Source organism: Panulirus ornatus, chromosome 34, assembly GCF_036320965.1.
Source record: "Panulirus ornatus isolate Po-2019 chromosome 34, ASM3632096v1, whole genome shotgun sequence".
NCBI lineage: Eukaryota > Metazoa > Arthropoda > Malacostraca > Decapoda > Palinuridae > Panulirus > Panulirus ornatus.
This window is the reverse complement of record NC_092257.1, coordinates 18,981,014-18,998,375: the sequence shown is the minus strand read 5'-3', so window position 1 is coordinate 18,998,375 and position 17,362 is coordinate 18,981,014. Positions and strand designations below refer to the sequence as shown.

Genomic DNA, 17,362 nt, shown 5'->3' with positions numbered 1-17,362 from the left:
TGTCTGTGTGTGTGTCTGTGTGTGTGTGTGTGTGTGTGTGTGTGTGTGTGTGTGTGTGCGTGTGTGCTTCCCATGGGGGGAGGGGGGTGGATGAAGTGGAGGACTCGTCGCCTCTGGCTGGAATACGCGAGGGGGAGGGACGGGCTTCGGTGGGAATGCCTTCGGATAAGCTCCCACAACCTTTTAGGACCATGTCACCAAAGAACGTATTCCCCTTTTATCGAACCTGTACCCTCTCACGTCTTCCCCCCCAGTCCTCAAGGGGGTCATGGAACATCCCCCATCCAGTGTATCTGTTTACATTACGTGGATGTCTAGTTTCAGGCTACTTCTGATCTATTCCTTCTCTTTTTTTTTTACCTTAGTTCCAGATTGTCTCTATGTCCAACGAATACTGGCAATCATTCATCCTTTACTTCAATAGTCTGATCCGTAGGTTATTATTTCCAGGTCATGTAGTCTTCCCACATTAACCCTTTCCGTGTTGTCTGTCCCCCCTCAGTGTGGGCGCGGGCGGGCGTTGAGGCGCCCATGTGGCTGGAGGAGCCGCCCTCCAAGCTGTGGTTCGTATCCTCGTCTGGAGGCGCCGTGTCCTGCCGGGCTGGGGGCTCGCCTCCCCCCTCCGTCTCCTGGGTCAACCGTGATGGCTCGCCAGTCAACACCATCCCCGCCCTCAGACAGGTCAGTACCACTTCCCCACCGCCCAGGTCACCTGGCTAGTGAACTGGTCACCTGGCTCACTGGTCACCTGGCTAGTGAAGTAGTCGCCTGGTTAGTGAACTGGTCACCTGGCTGGTGAACTGGTCACCTGGCTAGTGAACTGGTCACCTGGCTCACTGGTCACCTGGCTAGTGAAGTAGTCGCCTGGCTAGTGAACTGGTCACCTGGCTAGTGAACTGGTCACCTGGCTAGTGAACTGGTCACCTGGCTAGTGAACTGGTCACCTGGCTAGTGAACTGGTCACCTGGCTAGTGAAGTAGTCGCCTGGCTAGTGAAGTAGTCGCCTGGCTAGTGAAGGAGTCGCCTGGCTAGTGAAGGAGTCGCCTGGCTAGTGAAGGAGTCGCCTGGCTAGTGAAGGAGTCGCCTGGCTAGTGAAGGAGTCGCCTGGCTAGTGAAGTAGTCACCTGGCTAGTGAAGTAGTCGCCTGGCTAGTGAAGTAGTCGCCTGGCTAGTGAACTAGTCACCTGGTTAGTGAACTAATCACTAGTCACCTGGCTAGTGAACAAGTCACCTGACTAGTGAACTAATCACTAGTCACCTGGCTAGTGAACTAGTCACCTGGCTAGTGAACTAATCAGTTGACTGCCTGATCAGCTGGTTAGTCAGACGATCATCTGGCGAATCAGCTGGTCAGTTTGTTAGCTGAAAAAGTAGCGAAGGTTAGTGACGAAACAGATGGTTCAGAAGTGGTGAGAAACCAGCTGTGGTCGGGTCATTGAGGAGTGGTCCGAGACCAGCTGTAGTCAGGTTGTGCAGGATGGTCAGACAACAGCCTTGGTTTGGTCAGCCACAAGCTGTGGTCAGATGGTGGAGAAGTGGTCAGAAACCAGCTGAGCTCACATGGTAGAAGAATAACCAGAGACCATCTGCTCAATAGGTATTACCCTGTGGCTGGGAAGAGCGACTGTTGGATAGGAGGTGGGTAGGAGTGGTGTATAGGAAGAAGGATGTGGATGGTCAAGGAGGGATAGCTACAATGATCAGGAAGAGGGGGTTATCTTGGTCAGGAGGTGGAGTTATCTTAGTCGATTATATTGATCAGTTTTATCATAATCATGAGGGAATGTAGTGGCTAGGGGAGAGAGTCATGGTCAGGAGGGAGGGGGGTAGTGGCTTGGACAGCTAGTCATGGTTAGGAGGGTGGGTAAGTGGCTTGGGCAGCTAGGCATGGGTAGGAGGGAGGGTAAGTGGCTTAGGCAGCTAGGCATGGTTGGGAGGGTGGGTAAGTGTCTTGGACAGCTAGGCATGGTTAGGAGGGAGGGTAAGTGGCTTGGGCAGCTAGGCATGGTTAGGAGGAATGATAAGTGGCTTGGACAGCTAGGCATGGTTAGGATGGAGGGTAAGTGGCTTGGACAGCTAGGCATGGTTAGGAGGGAGGGCAAGTGGCTTGGACAGCTAGGCATGGTCAGGAGGGAGGGTAAGTGGCTTGGGCAGCTAGGCATGGTTAGGAGGGAGGGTAAGTGGCTTGGCGGGAGAGCCATAGATCAAGAGAGGGAGAGAGAGTAATGGTCGAGAAGGAGAGTATTGGCTGAAAAGGGAGAAGCGAGATTACCTGAACATTTTTTTTTTCATACTATTCGCCATTTCCCGCGTTAGCGAGGTAGCGTTAAGAACAGAGGACTGAGCCTTTGAGGGAATATCCTCACTTGGCCCCCTTCTCTGTTCCTTCTTTTGGAAAATCATAAACGAGAGGGGAGGATTTCCAGCAGCCCCCCCGCTCCCTCCCTTTTAGTCGCCTTCTACGACACGCAGGGAATACGTGGGAAGTATTCTTTCTCCCTTATCCCCAGGGATATATGACTTCATATAAAAAAAAAAACAATGGTTCAAACACCATAATTAATCATGGTTGACACGAAATGGTTCCTTACGTCTGTGTGGGTGAGAGTGTGTGTGATCAAGAAATGCGACTGATGACGTAGCAGTTGTAACTGGCAATGTGAGGATGGTAAGGGCCCTTAACCACGCCTGAGACGCTGTGCCCCGTGGAGTGGACGAAGACCCAAGGGGTCAATGATGCCTAACGAAAGCCCAGGATTGAACAAGACTCTCATTATACTCGTGGATGTGGCATCATCAGGAGTGTGAGTGAGAAGGGGTGATGACTGTAAAATGCGTAATTCAGTTAAGGGCGGAAGCTCTAATTATAAAATGTATAATACAGTGCCTAACGTATCATTTGATATGTCCGACTTAATCCTGGAAGATACAGTATCTCGTACGAGCGTAAGAATGGAAATGCACCACACCTGTTGTGAGCTGAGGCAGATCCACCTCACACCCAACCTTCCCTCACTCACGTAAGCCATCCAGGTCTGTCACTTGAAACCTTCTATTTAGTTATTCAACCTAATATCCAGTCTGACAACTTATTCAACTCATCATCAACTTTATTTCCAAGCCAGTGTTTTTTTATGTCCTTATTATGGTGCGTTTTATGACGTAAATAGAAGTGTGTGAAAGCAAGGGAGACATGAGAATGTCGGAGACAGACACACAACGCCTTTAGATCCGTTACACTCCTGACCGAAGTAGTACCGGATCCTCCTCCTCCTCCTCCGCCTGTCGAGACAAAGGGGTTCAATGTATAGATTCGACCAGGCGCGTACCGGGACTTTTTCGTCCGCATTTGTGCGCAATGTAGTGAGAGAAGACGCTGTGGATATCAGATATCCAGTTTCTCCCTTTCGGTGAATAGAATATTCAAGATTAGTCATGTATGTTTATCGTAGACGACTACATGAAACATGTTGGACCGTGAGGTCTGGTTTATTAATATGGGAACGAGTGTGTTCGCAAGTTTCGGATCAGTCGACGTCATAAACAAAGCAGGGTTCCCACACTCCTGTGTGATCAACGGCCAGTGTGACGACACTGCTTCATCCACTGGTTCGCTCGCCTGCTCTGAACCAGACGAGCTTATCCCGTCAAAATAACTAGTGTCTTATAAACCCACATAGACACTTTGGCGAATGACGTGCATGACAACTTCTTACGCAGTTCAAGAGATGATAGTCGTTACGTCTGCTTTAAATTCAAGCCCTTACGATATATCTCGGAAGCTTCGAGACCAGGATCGTCATCTGTACCCGCTCGTGTGTGGGTTTCACCCCCCTGCTTCATCCGAGTCAGAGCCAGGTACCGCCGGACCCAAACATACACAACGCACCTTCCTCCCTCCTTGCCTCCAGCACAACACCAGCACCAGATGATCTCGTCCCTTCCAGTTTCCTAGGGTAAGTAAGTGGTCATCTGAGGTATTGAGTGATAGTCTTAATGATCGTCTGGAGCCAGACGATATTACCCTTCAGCCCGGCGTAACGACCTCTGGGGTGTGGTGGCCTGCTGGTGTTTGGCTCGAACGTTTGAGTTACCAGCAGGTCGCCAGCCGTGCCGTCATGCCTTCAAACCTTCGGGTTCAAGGGTTGTATGTCGTGATCAAGGGTTGTATCGTCGTGCTCAAGGGTTGTACCGTCGTGCTCAAGGGTTGTACCGTCGTGCTCAAGGGTTGTACCGTCGTGCTGAAGGGACGTACCATCGTGATCAAGGGTTGTACCGTCGTGATCATGGGTTGTACCGTTGTGCTGAAGGGACGTACCGTCGAGCTCAAGGGTTGTACCGTCGTGCTGAAGGGACGTACCGTCGTGCTCAAGGGTTGTACCGTCGTGCTCAAGGGTTGTACCGTCGTGCTCAAGGGTTGTACCGTTGTGCTGAAGGGACGTACCGTCGTGCTCAAGGGTTGTACCGTCGTGATCAAGGGTTGTAGTGTCGTGCTCAAGGGTCGTACTGTCGTGCTCAAGGGTTGTAGTGTCGTGCTCAACAACATCGTGATCAAGGGTTGCACCGTCGTGCTCACGGGTCGTACCGTCGTGATCAAGTGTTGTACCGTCGTGCTGAAGGGACGTACCTTTGTGATCAAGGGTCGTACCGTCGTGATCAAGGGTCGTAGTGTCGTGCTCAAGGGTTGTGCCATCGGATCAAGGGTGTACCGTCGTGCTCAAGGGTTGTACCGTCGTGCTCAAGGGTCGTACCGTCGTGCTCAAGGGATGTACCGTTGTGCTCAAGAGTCGTACTGTCGTGATCAAGGGTTGTACCTTCGTGCTCAAGGGTCTTACTTTTGTGCTCAAGGGTCGTGTCATCGTGCTCAAGGGTCGTACCGTCGTGCTCAAAGGTCGTGTCATCGTGCTTAAGGGTTCGTACCGTCGTGCTCAAGGGGTTAAATTGAAATAGAATTCGGGGATTAGCAAGGCACACACACACACACACACACACACACACACACAGAGTTAACTACAGGTCAGAGGTGTGGCCTTCATAACAATCTGGCGTAGACACTGAACTAGGACCAAATAAGAGAGATAAATGATAAATTTTCATTAGATATTCCGAATGAAGGAAAAGCCATTGAAAGACAAACCAGTATCAACTTGAATTCAGAATGAAAATCAGTCCGTCATACTCACATTTAGTATCAGATAAGGTAAAGGGATTCCATTGATTTGATTCCACAAGGTTGAACGTTCTAGGACGCAACACCACAATGATGTAGACTTATTCATGTGGGAAATATATTCATACATATATTTATATTTGTCTCTCAGTATATTGTTGTCCAGGGCGGAACTTTACTAAACAATGAGTTGGAAGAAAGTCGAATGTCGAAGAACCTAAAATCGTAATTTTTTTTCAAAATGCTTTTTCTCGCCACACACACCACACCCTCCTCACTCCTTTGACACGTTCTCCATTGTCGCACGTCGCAAAATATAAAGGGGAGCAATAAGTGCTAGTCCTATGCATAAAATCTGCATAGATTATGGTTAGTGGGTTGTTTGAGATACAAGACCATCACGTAGCCAAAGGGCCCCAAGATATGTATGTAAATCAACCAAATATCTTTTGAATACAATCCTTCTGGTGTTAGATTTCGTTTCGTGGGACTAAACACACTGTAGGTATACGTGTGGCTCATGAAGGGGTTGTTAAAGAGATGGATTATGGTCCTCAAATGGACAAGCCAAATTGTCATTATACCCATTGGACTTCCATGAGGAAGTGTCGAGGTTTGTCATATATAAGTGTTGGGGTAAAATGTTTATTTGTCTTGATGCTGAGATGGTTTTCATGGTTATGATATTTTACAGTGTATCATTTACAGTTTACCATTGACAGTAGATCGTGTTCGTTATATGACTGAGTGTAGAGATTTGAAGATTAAGTATAGGTGACTCTGACTAGGCAACAGTAAGGACAGTCGACACTGACCAGTCAACAGTAAGGACAGTGACACTGACCAGACAACAGTAAATACAGCTGACACTGACCAGGCAACAGTAAATACAGCTGACACTGACCAGGCAACAGTAAATACAGATGACACTGACCAGGCAACAGTAAATACAGCCGACACTGACCAGGCAACAGTAAATACAGCTGACACTGACCAGTCAACAGTAAGGACAGTGACACTAATCAGGCAACAGTAAATACAGCTGACACTGACCAGGCAACAGTAAATACAGATGACACTGACTAGACAACAGTAAATACAGCTGACACTGACCAGACAACAGTAAATACAGCTGACACTGACCAGACAACAGTAAGGACAGTGACACTAACCAGGCAACAGTAAATACAGCTGACACTGACCAGGCAACAGTAAATACAGGTGACACTGACCAGGCAACAGTAAATACAGCTGACACTGACCAGGCAACAGTAGATACAGCTGACACTGACCAGGCAACAGTAAATACAGCTGACACTGACCAGACAACAGTAAGGACAGTGACACTAACCAGGCAACAGTAAATACAGCTGACACTGACCAGGCAACAGTAAATACAGCTGACACTGACCAGGCAACAGTAAATACAGGTGACACTGACCAGGCAACAGTAAATACAGCTGACACTGACCAGGCAACAGTAAATACAGGTGACACTGACCAGGCAACAGTAAATACAGCTGACACTGACCAGGCAACAGTAAATACAGCTGACACTGACCAGGCAACAGTAAATACAGGTGACACTGACCAGGCAACAGTAAATACAGCTGACACTGACCAGGCAACAGTCAATACAGCTGACACTAACCAGGCAACAGTCAATACAGCTGACACTGACCAGGCAACAGTAAATACAGCTGACACTGACCAGGCAACAGTAAATACAGCTGACACTGACCAGGCAACAGTAAATACAGCTGACACTGACCAGGCAACAGTAAATACAGGTGACACTGACCAGGCAACAGTAAATACAGCTGACACTGACCAGGCAACAGTAAATAAAGCTGACACTGACCAGGCAACAGTAAATACAGCTGACACTGACCAGGCAACAGTAAATACAGCTGACACTGACCAGGCAACAGTAAATACAGCTGACACTGACCAGGCAACAGTAAGTTAGGTCAATTGGTTTTTACAACACAGATGAAAATTTATGGTTGAGTCAGATCTCACTCTGGTTGGTTGGAGGTGGGTCATCATTCAGGGTGGGGGCTGGGTCATTTATCACCCTGGTTGGTTGGAGGTGGGTCATCATTCAGGGTGGGGGCTGGGTCATTTATCACCCTGGTTGGTTGGAGGTGGGTCATCATTCAGGGTGGGGGCTGGGTCATTTATCACCCTGGTTGGTAACTGTGGTTGTGGGAGTGTGGACCACCTAAATTCAACCCCAGGAGGTCACACCCCCCTCCAACAAGCACTTCCCTCCCATTACTCTAGAAGTCAAGACGAACCAGACATCTGACATCCCCTCCTGACATCCCCTCCTGACATCCCTCGTAACTGGAATACCTGCTGAAAGCTGACAGGAAACAACATTGCTAGAGTTGAGACCAGGGTGGGAAAAAATAGAAGCAAGGAAGTTACTTTTAGATTCAGACTTTCCGACCACCGAGGTGGGTTATTTAAGACCAATTATCATGGTCTCGCCTTCACCACCACCGTGTTGAGGGGGTGTGTTGGTGAGGGAGTAATGCTGGGGGACGACATACACCAGTGTTGGTGACTAGAGTGTTTGGAGGGGAAGATTGGTGAAGAAGGAGGGTCAGGCCAGGCCAGTCATCAGTCATGAACTATGTTTGTTTATCTGTGTGATGTGTGTTAACTTCAATCGTGTTGTGATGTTATGGTTAATGTTAATCTTTTGTTCGTTAGATGTTAAGTCTATAATGTTATTGTCGTGGTAATGCCATGTAATGTGTTGGTGTGTTGATTTCCATCACGTTATTTTAAAGCGTTAATTCACATAACGTTATTGTATTGTTAATCCTCTGTGCTGTGTTAAGTGTTCATTTTCATAAACGTTACTTTAGTGTTAATCCTCTGTGCTGTGTTGAGAATTAACTTCCGTATATTACTGTGCAATTGATCCTCTTGTTCGGTTGTGATAATTAGCGGGATTACCGGAACAGAGGGTATTTTTCTTCTCTATATTGTCAATAAAACTTATGATTGATCCCCTGTGAAGACTTGAGAACAATTAAGCTAACATTTATCGTGTCCTCACCTTCCATCATCGTATGTATACTGTATGCATGCTTGTATGTATGTATGAATGTATGTATAGATATATGTATGTTGGGCTTATATTTAACTGTCTTGTATTGGGAAAGCGTTTTAGACTCGTTTGTGTGTGTGTGTGTGTGTGTGTGTGTGTGTGTGTGTGTGCTGTATACGACCTCACACTTCCGCGTAGTCGCTTTACGTGTGGTATGATCCAGGGCCCGTCGGCTACATGATGGTGCTGACGTAACCATCCTCTCCCTATGTACGTCATCCACGCAGCCTACTTCAGTCCTGGGTTGGGGGGGGGGGGGGGGGGATATACTGAACAATTCGGGGATACGCTGAACAATTAATAAAATGACGTGTTGTGGAATCGGTAATTGGCCCTTATGTCTAGATATGTTAGGGTCATCAGGGAGAGAGGGAGAGAGGTGTGCTGAAATGGTCTGGATATATGAAGGGGCATATGACTGAGTGACGGAGGATGACAAAGAGGATGTACGTGTCAGAAGTGTGAGGGGAAAACATGGGGGGTAAAAAAGGGGGAGACCCAATTGGAGATGGGAGGGATGGTGTGGAAAATGTTTTGAATGCTCGGGGACTGAACAAGCAGGAGGGTGTATGGCGTGCACGGGATAGAGTGAAGTAGAGCAACTTGCTGTCAGTGGTCTGGGCCAAGGCATGCGAAGCAGCCGGTGAAGACCTCAGAAAGGTCTGTGTCTTCTGGTCGTGGATAGGGGAAAGGCTATGGTTTTCTGTGCACTAGACATGACAGCTAACTTGCTATCACATCATACACTCCAACAACAAGGATTCAAACCACTCGGCTATGCTACCCGAGCGATCAATGAACCCAGCTACCACGTAACTGGTACAAGGTTCGAATCCTTGCTGTTGGAGAGCGTATGTGTTCTATGAAAGCACGCCTCCTTATGTGCCGTAAATGAATGTATATATATACATAGAGAGAGAGAGAGAGAGAGAGAGAGAGAGAGAGAGACCCTATAATATACTATACGTGCCAGTTTCCCCCCACAACTGTGCACATCAGTTACAAACTATGTCAAATAACTTGTCATTGTGTTTCACCTTCATATCCATTTGACGTTTTTCCAGCAGAAATTCATTTAGGATTTTATTCCCCCTGTGACACCGAGCCGCGTTTGACCTTGCGTGATTTTGAACTTATCTTTTAAATGGCCGATTGGACTGTTCGATTTTTGCAGAGTCAACTGGCCCCTGATTCATATGACCTTGATCGTTTTCAGACATGCACAGCAGATGACATTTTTGGACGTTTTGTGTGTATCATTTCAAATCTCCTGTTTGTCTGTCTGTCTGTTGAGTTTCCCTCATGAGTTCGTCCCCATTGTGACCCAGCAGACCCTTGGTTTTCCCTCATAGGTTCGTCCCCATTGTGACCCAGCAGACCCTTGGTTTTCCCTCATGGGCTCGTCCCCATTGTGACCCAGCAGACCCTAGGGTTTCCCTCATGAGTTCGTCCCCATTGTGACCCAGCAGACCGTTGGGTTTCTCTCATAGGTTCGTCCCCAATGTGACCCAGCAGACCCTTGGGTGTCCCTCATGAGTTCGTCCCCATTGTGACCCAGCAGACCCTTGGCTTTCCCACGTGGGTCCCTCCACATTGTGACCCAGCAGACCGTTGGGTTTCCCTCATGAGTTCGTCCCCATTGTGACCCAGCAGACCCTAGTGGCTTTCCCACGTGGGTCCCTCCACATTGTGACCCAGTCGACGAGGTTCCTGGATAAATCTGTCTAGAACGTCTGTTCACCTTGACTTAAACCTCATACGAACTTCCCGCCACCACTTCTCTGTATTCCAGAGTGACACACGACTTTTCCAGGTCATTACGTCCAGCTCTGGTCCTCTCACCACTGGAGTAGGACTGTAGGAACCTGTGCTGCGTTGGCCATCGGTCTGACGATCATAATGAGTTTGCTTTTTCTGTGACCTTGTCTCTCGCATGACCTCGTCTCTGATGTGGCCTAATCTTCCGTATTGACTTGTGTTGTCTGTGACCTTATCTTTCGTGTGGTACTTGTCTTGTATGTGGTCTTTTTATCTTCCGTATGACCTTAGGTTGCATATGACCTTGTTTTCAGTATGACCTTGTCTTGTATGAGACCTTTTTATCTTCCGTATGACGTTATGTTGCATGTGACCTTGTTTTCAGTATGACCTTGTCGTGTATGTGACCTTTTATCTTCCGTATGACCTTATGTTGCATGTGACCTTGTGTTCAGTATGACCTTTTTCTTGTATGTGACCTTTTTATCTTCCGTATGACCTTATGTTGCATGTGACCTTGTCTTCAGTATGACCTTGTCTTCCATGTGACCTTATCTTCCGTATGTCCTTGTCTTCCATATGACCTTATCGCCCATATGACCTTGTCCTCCATATGAGCTTATCTTCCGTGTGACCTTATATTCTCCTTGACCTCCGCATCAATAAGAGGTCACATTAATGTATTCCCAATTGACCTTACGACACACGAGCCTTGACCTCATCTTGGTTGTTGCTTTCAAACGAACCTGCCAACCATACCCCACCTCATCATCTTCTCCATGACCCCGTGACCTAACCCTTGACCTCGCCTACAGGTGCTGAACAACGGGACGCTCCTCTTCCTGCCCTTCGCCAGCGAGTCCTTCCGGGCGACTGTCCACTCCGCCACGTACCGTTGTCGGGCGTCCTCTCCAGCCGGGACCGTCCTTTCCCGTGACACACACGTCAGAGCAGGTGAGTGACACACACCCCCCTCCCCCCCGGCACTGGTCTGTCACGTCCCTCCATATGTTTCATGTCTCCTCCTTTGGAGTCGTCTACTGTAATAGTCCTCTCCAGATTTCTAGTCTCCCTTTGATATAAAACGTGTCATGTATATATATATATATATATATATATATATATATATATGTGTGTGTGTGTGTGTGTGTGTGTGTGTGTGTGGAGTCTGCATTTCTCTGCTACTGGAAGTAGCGCAGCTTTGGGCTGCAGGAGCCCTTAGAAAAGGGACCTGGTTAACACCATGACTAGCCATAGTTCAGAAATTGGTCTTGGGGTGATTATAAGTACATGTATACATGCGCTTGTGTGTGTGTGTGTGTGTGTGTGTGTGTGTGTGTGTGTGTCTTTTTAGGTTAGCCTTTGTGCCTTTGAAAAACAAGTGCAACACTAAAGTTAAATGCTCTTAGAACTCTTACGAGAACGAACCATGCCAGGGTAAGGAAACCCTCTCGATCCACGTCGAACAGGTCATAACATAGTCGTACACTGTGCTTCCCAAGCCTAACATCCCCCACCTCCTACCTCCCATATCCAAAACCAGCTCACAGAAATAATCCAAGTGGTACAAAACGAAAGCTCTCAGAACCCTTAAGTGGGTACACCCAACATAGATCACGTAAACCAGAGACTCAGATCCTACCGTTACTTTGGAACGAGATAGGTACAGACCCTACCACTGCAGACATTTTGGAACGAGATAGGTTCAGTTCCTGCCGCTACAGACACTTTGGAACGAGATAGGTACACATCCTACTATTACAGACATTTTGGAACGAGATAGGTACAGGTCCTACCACTACAGACACTTTGGAACGAGACAGGTACGCTGTTTATTGCAGCCGCATACAGCCCCCTCCATCCCTCCAGCTCTCTGGTAAACGCCTCATCCTTTACCAGTAAAGATAAAGAAAAATGTGCCCAAGTCTTATACTTCGGTCACTTATGCCCAGCAACCAATCACCACACACGTTCATACGCACATCACCCTTCCAAAACACACTGAAGAGTCGCCTCCAAACAATGTTCTGATCACACCCTCCCCCAGAGCAATCCTTTTCTGCCGCAGAACTTATCCTCCATCTTCTATCATCGTCCTCACCATTTGTTCCATACTCCCATGTTCTCTTCTGTTATAGAATTCATCTAGCCATAAGCGCATCCTCGCGCCTGATATCCTACACCTCTCTGTATATTTCATCATGCCACTTTATATACTCGAACTGTTTTCTTTCGTTTCTCCTCTTTCTTTAATTCAAGTTCGTTCTTTTTCTCTCTCTCTACATAAGACCTTTCCAGCTTCCACTGTCACCATCCCGCTGAGGATTGCAAACATTTATAACCACGACTGCCCGACACCACTAGCCAAACACCAACAGATCTTCAATCCCTCTTTTCTTTTTTTCCTCCACGACCTTTGCAACCGCCCAGGGGACGTGGCTGACTGTCTGAGCCCCATTGGAACACCTACAAAGGTGTCCGGTAGGACTTCATCAACAGCATCAACAACAACCGTTTTGCTTATGGAACACCAGGTCTGCTCGCCTCCTCCTCGCGAGGCCTTTAGCTGAAGAACGTCCCCTTCAGGTCTTCATGCACTGACTTTTCCTCAAATATCTTGAGGGTCTAACTTGAGGAAAATGGCTCCATCCCCCCCTCATCCACAAGGGCCTCATCCCCCTCATCCACAAGGGCCTCATCCCCCTCATCCACAGGGCCTCATCCCCCTCATCCACAAGGGCCTCATCCCCCTCATCCACAAGGGCCTCATCCCCCTCATCCACAAGGGCCTCATCCCCCTCACCCACAACATGGTGTTCTCTGTGTATGTTTGCCTCACTCGGGTTTTTTCCCCGGGTCCCTGCCTCAGTATGTGTCCCCTCCTGGTGTCCTATCCAAACAAGTGTCCCCTCCTGGTGTCCTATCCAAACAAGTGTCCCCTCCTGGTGTCCTATCCAAACAAGTGTCCCCTCCTGGTGTCCTATCCAAACAAGTGTCCCCCGCTGGTGTCGTATCCAAGCAGATGTCTCTCTCTCTGGCCCTGACTAAGCTTGCGTCCTCCTCTCATACTATCCACCTGCCTTTAGCCACTCATCATCCTTGCCTCCAGCCGACTTGCTTACCATACGACCCTCCAACTACGAACGTTTCCAGTCACCTATTTCCAGGATCTTATTCCTTGGGTAATCACCCTGGTTTCATATGTATCTCTACTGGTCGATACCTGATACATATCTTCTGCATCTTCTGCATCCTTGGAAACCTCACTGGATGTGTTTACGATTCAGGAACCTCACTGGATGTGTTTACGAGTCAGTAAACTCAACATTCTCATCATGAAGGAGTGGGTCATCAAGGGCCAAGACTTCGAACTTGAGAGTGTGATGTGTTTCTCTTCTCTGACGGGGGGTCGAGAAATGGTTTGATTGGATTCATGAATCTGAGGAGTCAAAAAGGTTACAGACCCTCATGACTTGAAGGAGCTTCTGAGACGAGAGATCCCAACTTGTGAGGCACAAAAGTGTGTGTGTGTGTGTGTGTGTGTGTGTGTGTGTGGTATAGCTTCCCAGCGTTGTCGAGGTGCACGTTGGCATGGAGGTGCACCCAGCATCTCGTCCACCTTCAAGACCTTCTCAGAACTAAGGCTCCCTGGCCTTGGAGGACACCTTCCCAGCACTGCATACCAACCTCCTCACACGCCATAGACTTTCACAGTTTTTCTCCGTTTTGTTCGCTACACAAATTCCCCTTTTCTTTCTTTCCGTCTTTTTTTTCCGTTTTCTTTTCTTGTCTTATTTTTATATCACCACCGTCTTTCTTGTTTCCTCTGATCTACCGTTTTCTTCTTTCTCTCTCTACCTCCGCCCTTCCTTCCCCCCCCCCTCCCATCCTGGACCCAGCCTCCTTCTCTTCCTCCTCCACAAGTAACCCCCTTTTTTTTCCCCCACTCTCCTCCCTCTTCCCCATGACCAGTAGTGCTCCTTAATGACCCCTGGTACAAGTGGAGCTTTACATATGAATCACCAGGGTATATGTCGTCAGTAGTTGTTAGTTTTAATTGAAATTTCACCCAAACAGTGTAAAACTTTTTTATTTTGTTTCACGCTCCTTTATGATGGCTGTGAAATTGTAAACAGAAATATATCAGCCAAAAAGAATTAATTAGGAATGTTCAACACACAAGATTATGATAGTGTATTTTTTTTTTGGAATATTTTAGGTGTAGAATGACATGAAAGAGACGATGTTAACGAAGGACATAATGATAAATTGATAACAGACACGTCTTGTGTGAGTGCTGATAAGTGAAAATCATTCGTGGCTGAAAAGATAAATATTATCATGGTTGGTTTGTGTTGGTATTTATTTCCACTTGGACCTGATCTGTCAACACCATTCGCTTCACTACTGAAAAGAGTTTCGTGTTGGAATAGCCACACGAACACGTCTGTGAGGCCAGTAAGGCTAGTGCCTGAAGAGGGTCTCTGCCACAGGTCTGTTAGTCTTCACAGCCTTGTGGCTGAGGTGGAGGGAGGGTGTTGTACGTCTCACAGACCTGCCTGCAAAGCATATATAGACGTTAGATAACCTGGCTATTGACCACAACACATAGTTTTCTCCTAGCGCAAAACCTGCATGATCCCTTTTACGAGGTTTCTGCAGCTTCAGGGCTGCGCTCCGATCAGTAGCAGGGAGAGGATGACCTCTATTGGGTTGAGGAACTCCTCAAAAGATATTGCACTCCTTTTCGTCCTTTCACGGTGTACACCACACGCAGGCAGAGTCCGGTAGCCCTTTTATAAATCTGCCAGAGTTTCTCACGAAGCCTTCAACTCTCAGAAACCTTATTTCAACTCTACATTGTCGCTCCCGAACGAGCATTTCTTTCTCCCATCTCCATCACTCTCTTCCGACACGACTTCCCATGACCTCCAGCAAACCACAAACGCGAGGGTCCTCTCATACGCAGACGACCTCACACTCACATCACATCACTCTGGCATTCACCAAGCAGCAACAAGGATGCAACATTGCATCACGTAGTTATAACCCTAGTCCACCCTAACCATGAAACCCGCATCACCACAGATATTTACTACGACCCCATCTAACCCCATGACAGACGTGATTTCCAACCCCACACCCTTCCATCACCCTGAATGGTCTACCGCTTCCCCCCCCAAACTCGTCAAAACTCCCACCATACAGGGCCAATTACATTGCGACACACATATGACGTTCACTCACTGCACCAGCCACACAGGACCAATTACAAACGACACACACACACACATGACGGTCACTCTCCGCCCCACAATCATCATAGGAAAAAAAAAAAATAGAGCCATAAACAAACCATACGCCCTCCGAACACTGCCAGATTTGGACGATAGGAGAATCATTTCATAGCCTTTACACACCAAACATCTCGCTCCACCTTAAGCTATGCCTCACCTACCGTGTCGTCCACCCTGTCGACAGCAAGTGCGACAAAGTTATGGACAACACAAACAGAACACTCAGAACAATGACCAGCTGCCTGGCCACCACATCCCAACACAAGGGGTAAACAAAATTACTCCAGATACAACCTCACCTCTACATGCTCAGCACTCATACCTTGGCATCAGCGGTGAACTTTCCCCATCCAGGCCACTCGGTAAACAACAACCATCGACTCCCAAATGAATATGTCTAAGACAGAATATTTTGATCTGTATCAAGAGTGCTGAATAGCCTTAGAAGCCCCAGTGCTTGACAGATAAGCCTAAATCTTATAATCCAATCCAGTCCAAATGAATATGGAAAATCTACGATTGCTTCACGCTTCAGATACCCCTTCAGCCCAAACAAACACGACACTGACAAAACACATACACTTTGAAATGACCGAACAACCACTAAATAGCCACCCTCCCAGCCCAGTCATAGCTGCCACTGGTCCAGATGTGCACATGTAAAACGACACCCCCCCTAGACATGTACGAGTTACTGCACCTTCTGGCCTGCGTTTTGGACACTACCCATCTTTCCAGGGCTAGAGATCCCAATTCAATGTTACACAAGACCTCTCATTGCCATGGCGAAGACACAGAACACTTGCTCAGGCCCGTCGAACTTGGCTGGCTTGCTGAGCGCTGCAGGAGACCCATAGAAGGTAGAGAGAGAGAGAGAGAGAGAGAGAGAGAGAGAGAGAGAGAGAGAGAGAGAGAGAGAGAGAGAATCTTGCTTCACCTGGTAGACTGGTCGACCATCCCCTTCCCCCGATGCTTTGCACAGTGACCCTAGTGAAAGTGGATATTTCTCTCACTTGTTTTTACTTTTTCTCCCCCTCGCCTTCACGCTGCAGACTCACTTGTCCCCTCCCACACAGACTTAAACTCTACACCTCTTTCGGAGGTAGAGAAAAAAAATATATAAATCTGTTTTCCTATCCCTAAAAACATTCTTTTTTCGTCTTCGTCTTATTTCGACCATTATTTCCCCCTGTGTTCCCTCACTTGTACACTTTCCCCTCCCTCTTCCCTTGGCCCCCTGCAGACGCAAGACGCATTCTTTTTTCACACCGTTTCTTTCTCTCCCCCGCCCAAGCAGTGGTAGCGGCCGCCACCACACTCATGTACCAGCCTGGATAACATGGGAGAAAGTTTTCAGGGAATGTCTCCAGCGTTGGTGCTGGTCACTGTGGTCGGGTGGTCGGTCGCCTCCGCCGGAGCTCGGAGGAGCGTACAGGCAGTGTGGGCGGTCAGGCAGGTGGAAGGGGGGGAGGAGTCCTTGGCCAAGATCCAGTATGGGTTAGTCCCTCCTGGGGAAGGTGTGGCTCCTGTTGACACGTGAGAGTTATCTCCTCCTCTTCTTCCTCCTCCTCCTCCTCCTCCTCCTCCTCCTCCTCCTCCTCCTTCCTCCTCCTCCTCCTCCTCCTCCTTCTCCTCCTCCTCCTCCTCCTCTTCCTCCTCCTCCTCCTTCCTCCTCCTCCTCCTCTTTCCTCCCGTCACAAAGACATTTTATTTCTTGTGTGTGTTTTTGGTTACATCTGACGTTCTCCTTTGACAACCATGCCCCTACGTCAACTCCCCCTTTACAATATGCACTCCCTACACACACAACACCACACACACACACACACACACACACACACACACACACACACACATATCCACACCCACAGGTACATATCCACTCCCCTTCATACACGTCCACGCCACATATCTACCCTAACATATAAGTTCCCAATCCCCTGCCTGTATTGCAAGCCCTTCAACCCTGTCCTTCCCTTACATACCGTCCCACCCCTGCAGACCAAACCAGTA

At 48.1% G+C, this 17,362-nt stretch overlaps 1 protein-coding gene across 1 annotated transcript in view; it reads left to right on the top strand.

The window, feature by feature from the left end:
- The window catches only part of LOC139760035 (cell adhesion molecule Dscam1-like), a 519,617-nt gene that overhangs the window by 471,035 nt on the left and 31,220 nt on the right, over window positions 1–17,362 (top strand). Inside the window, exons 2-3 of the mRNA XM_071682775.1 lie at window positions 503–681; window positions 10,868–11,006. Of these exons, the coding sequence (XP_071538876.1) occupies window positions 503–681; window positions 10,868–11,006 (318 nt within the window). The remainder of the gene's footprint in view (window positions 1–502; window positions 682–10,867; window positions 11,007–17,362) is intronic.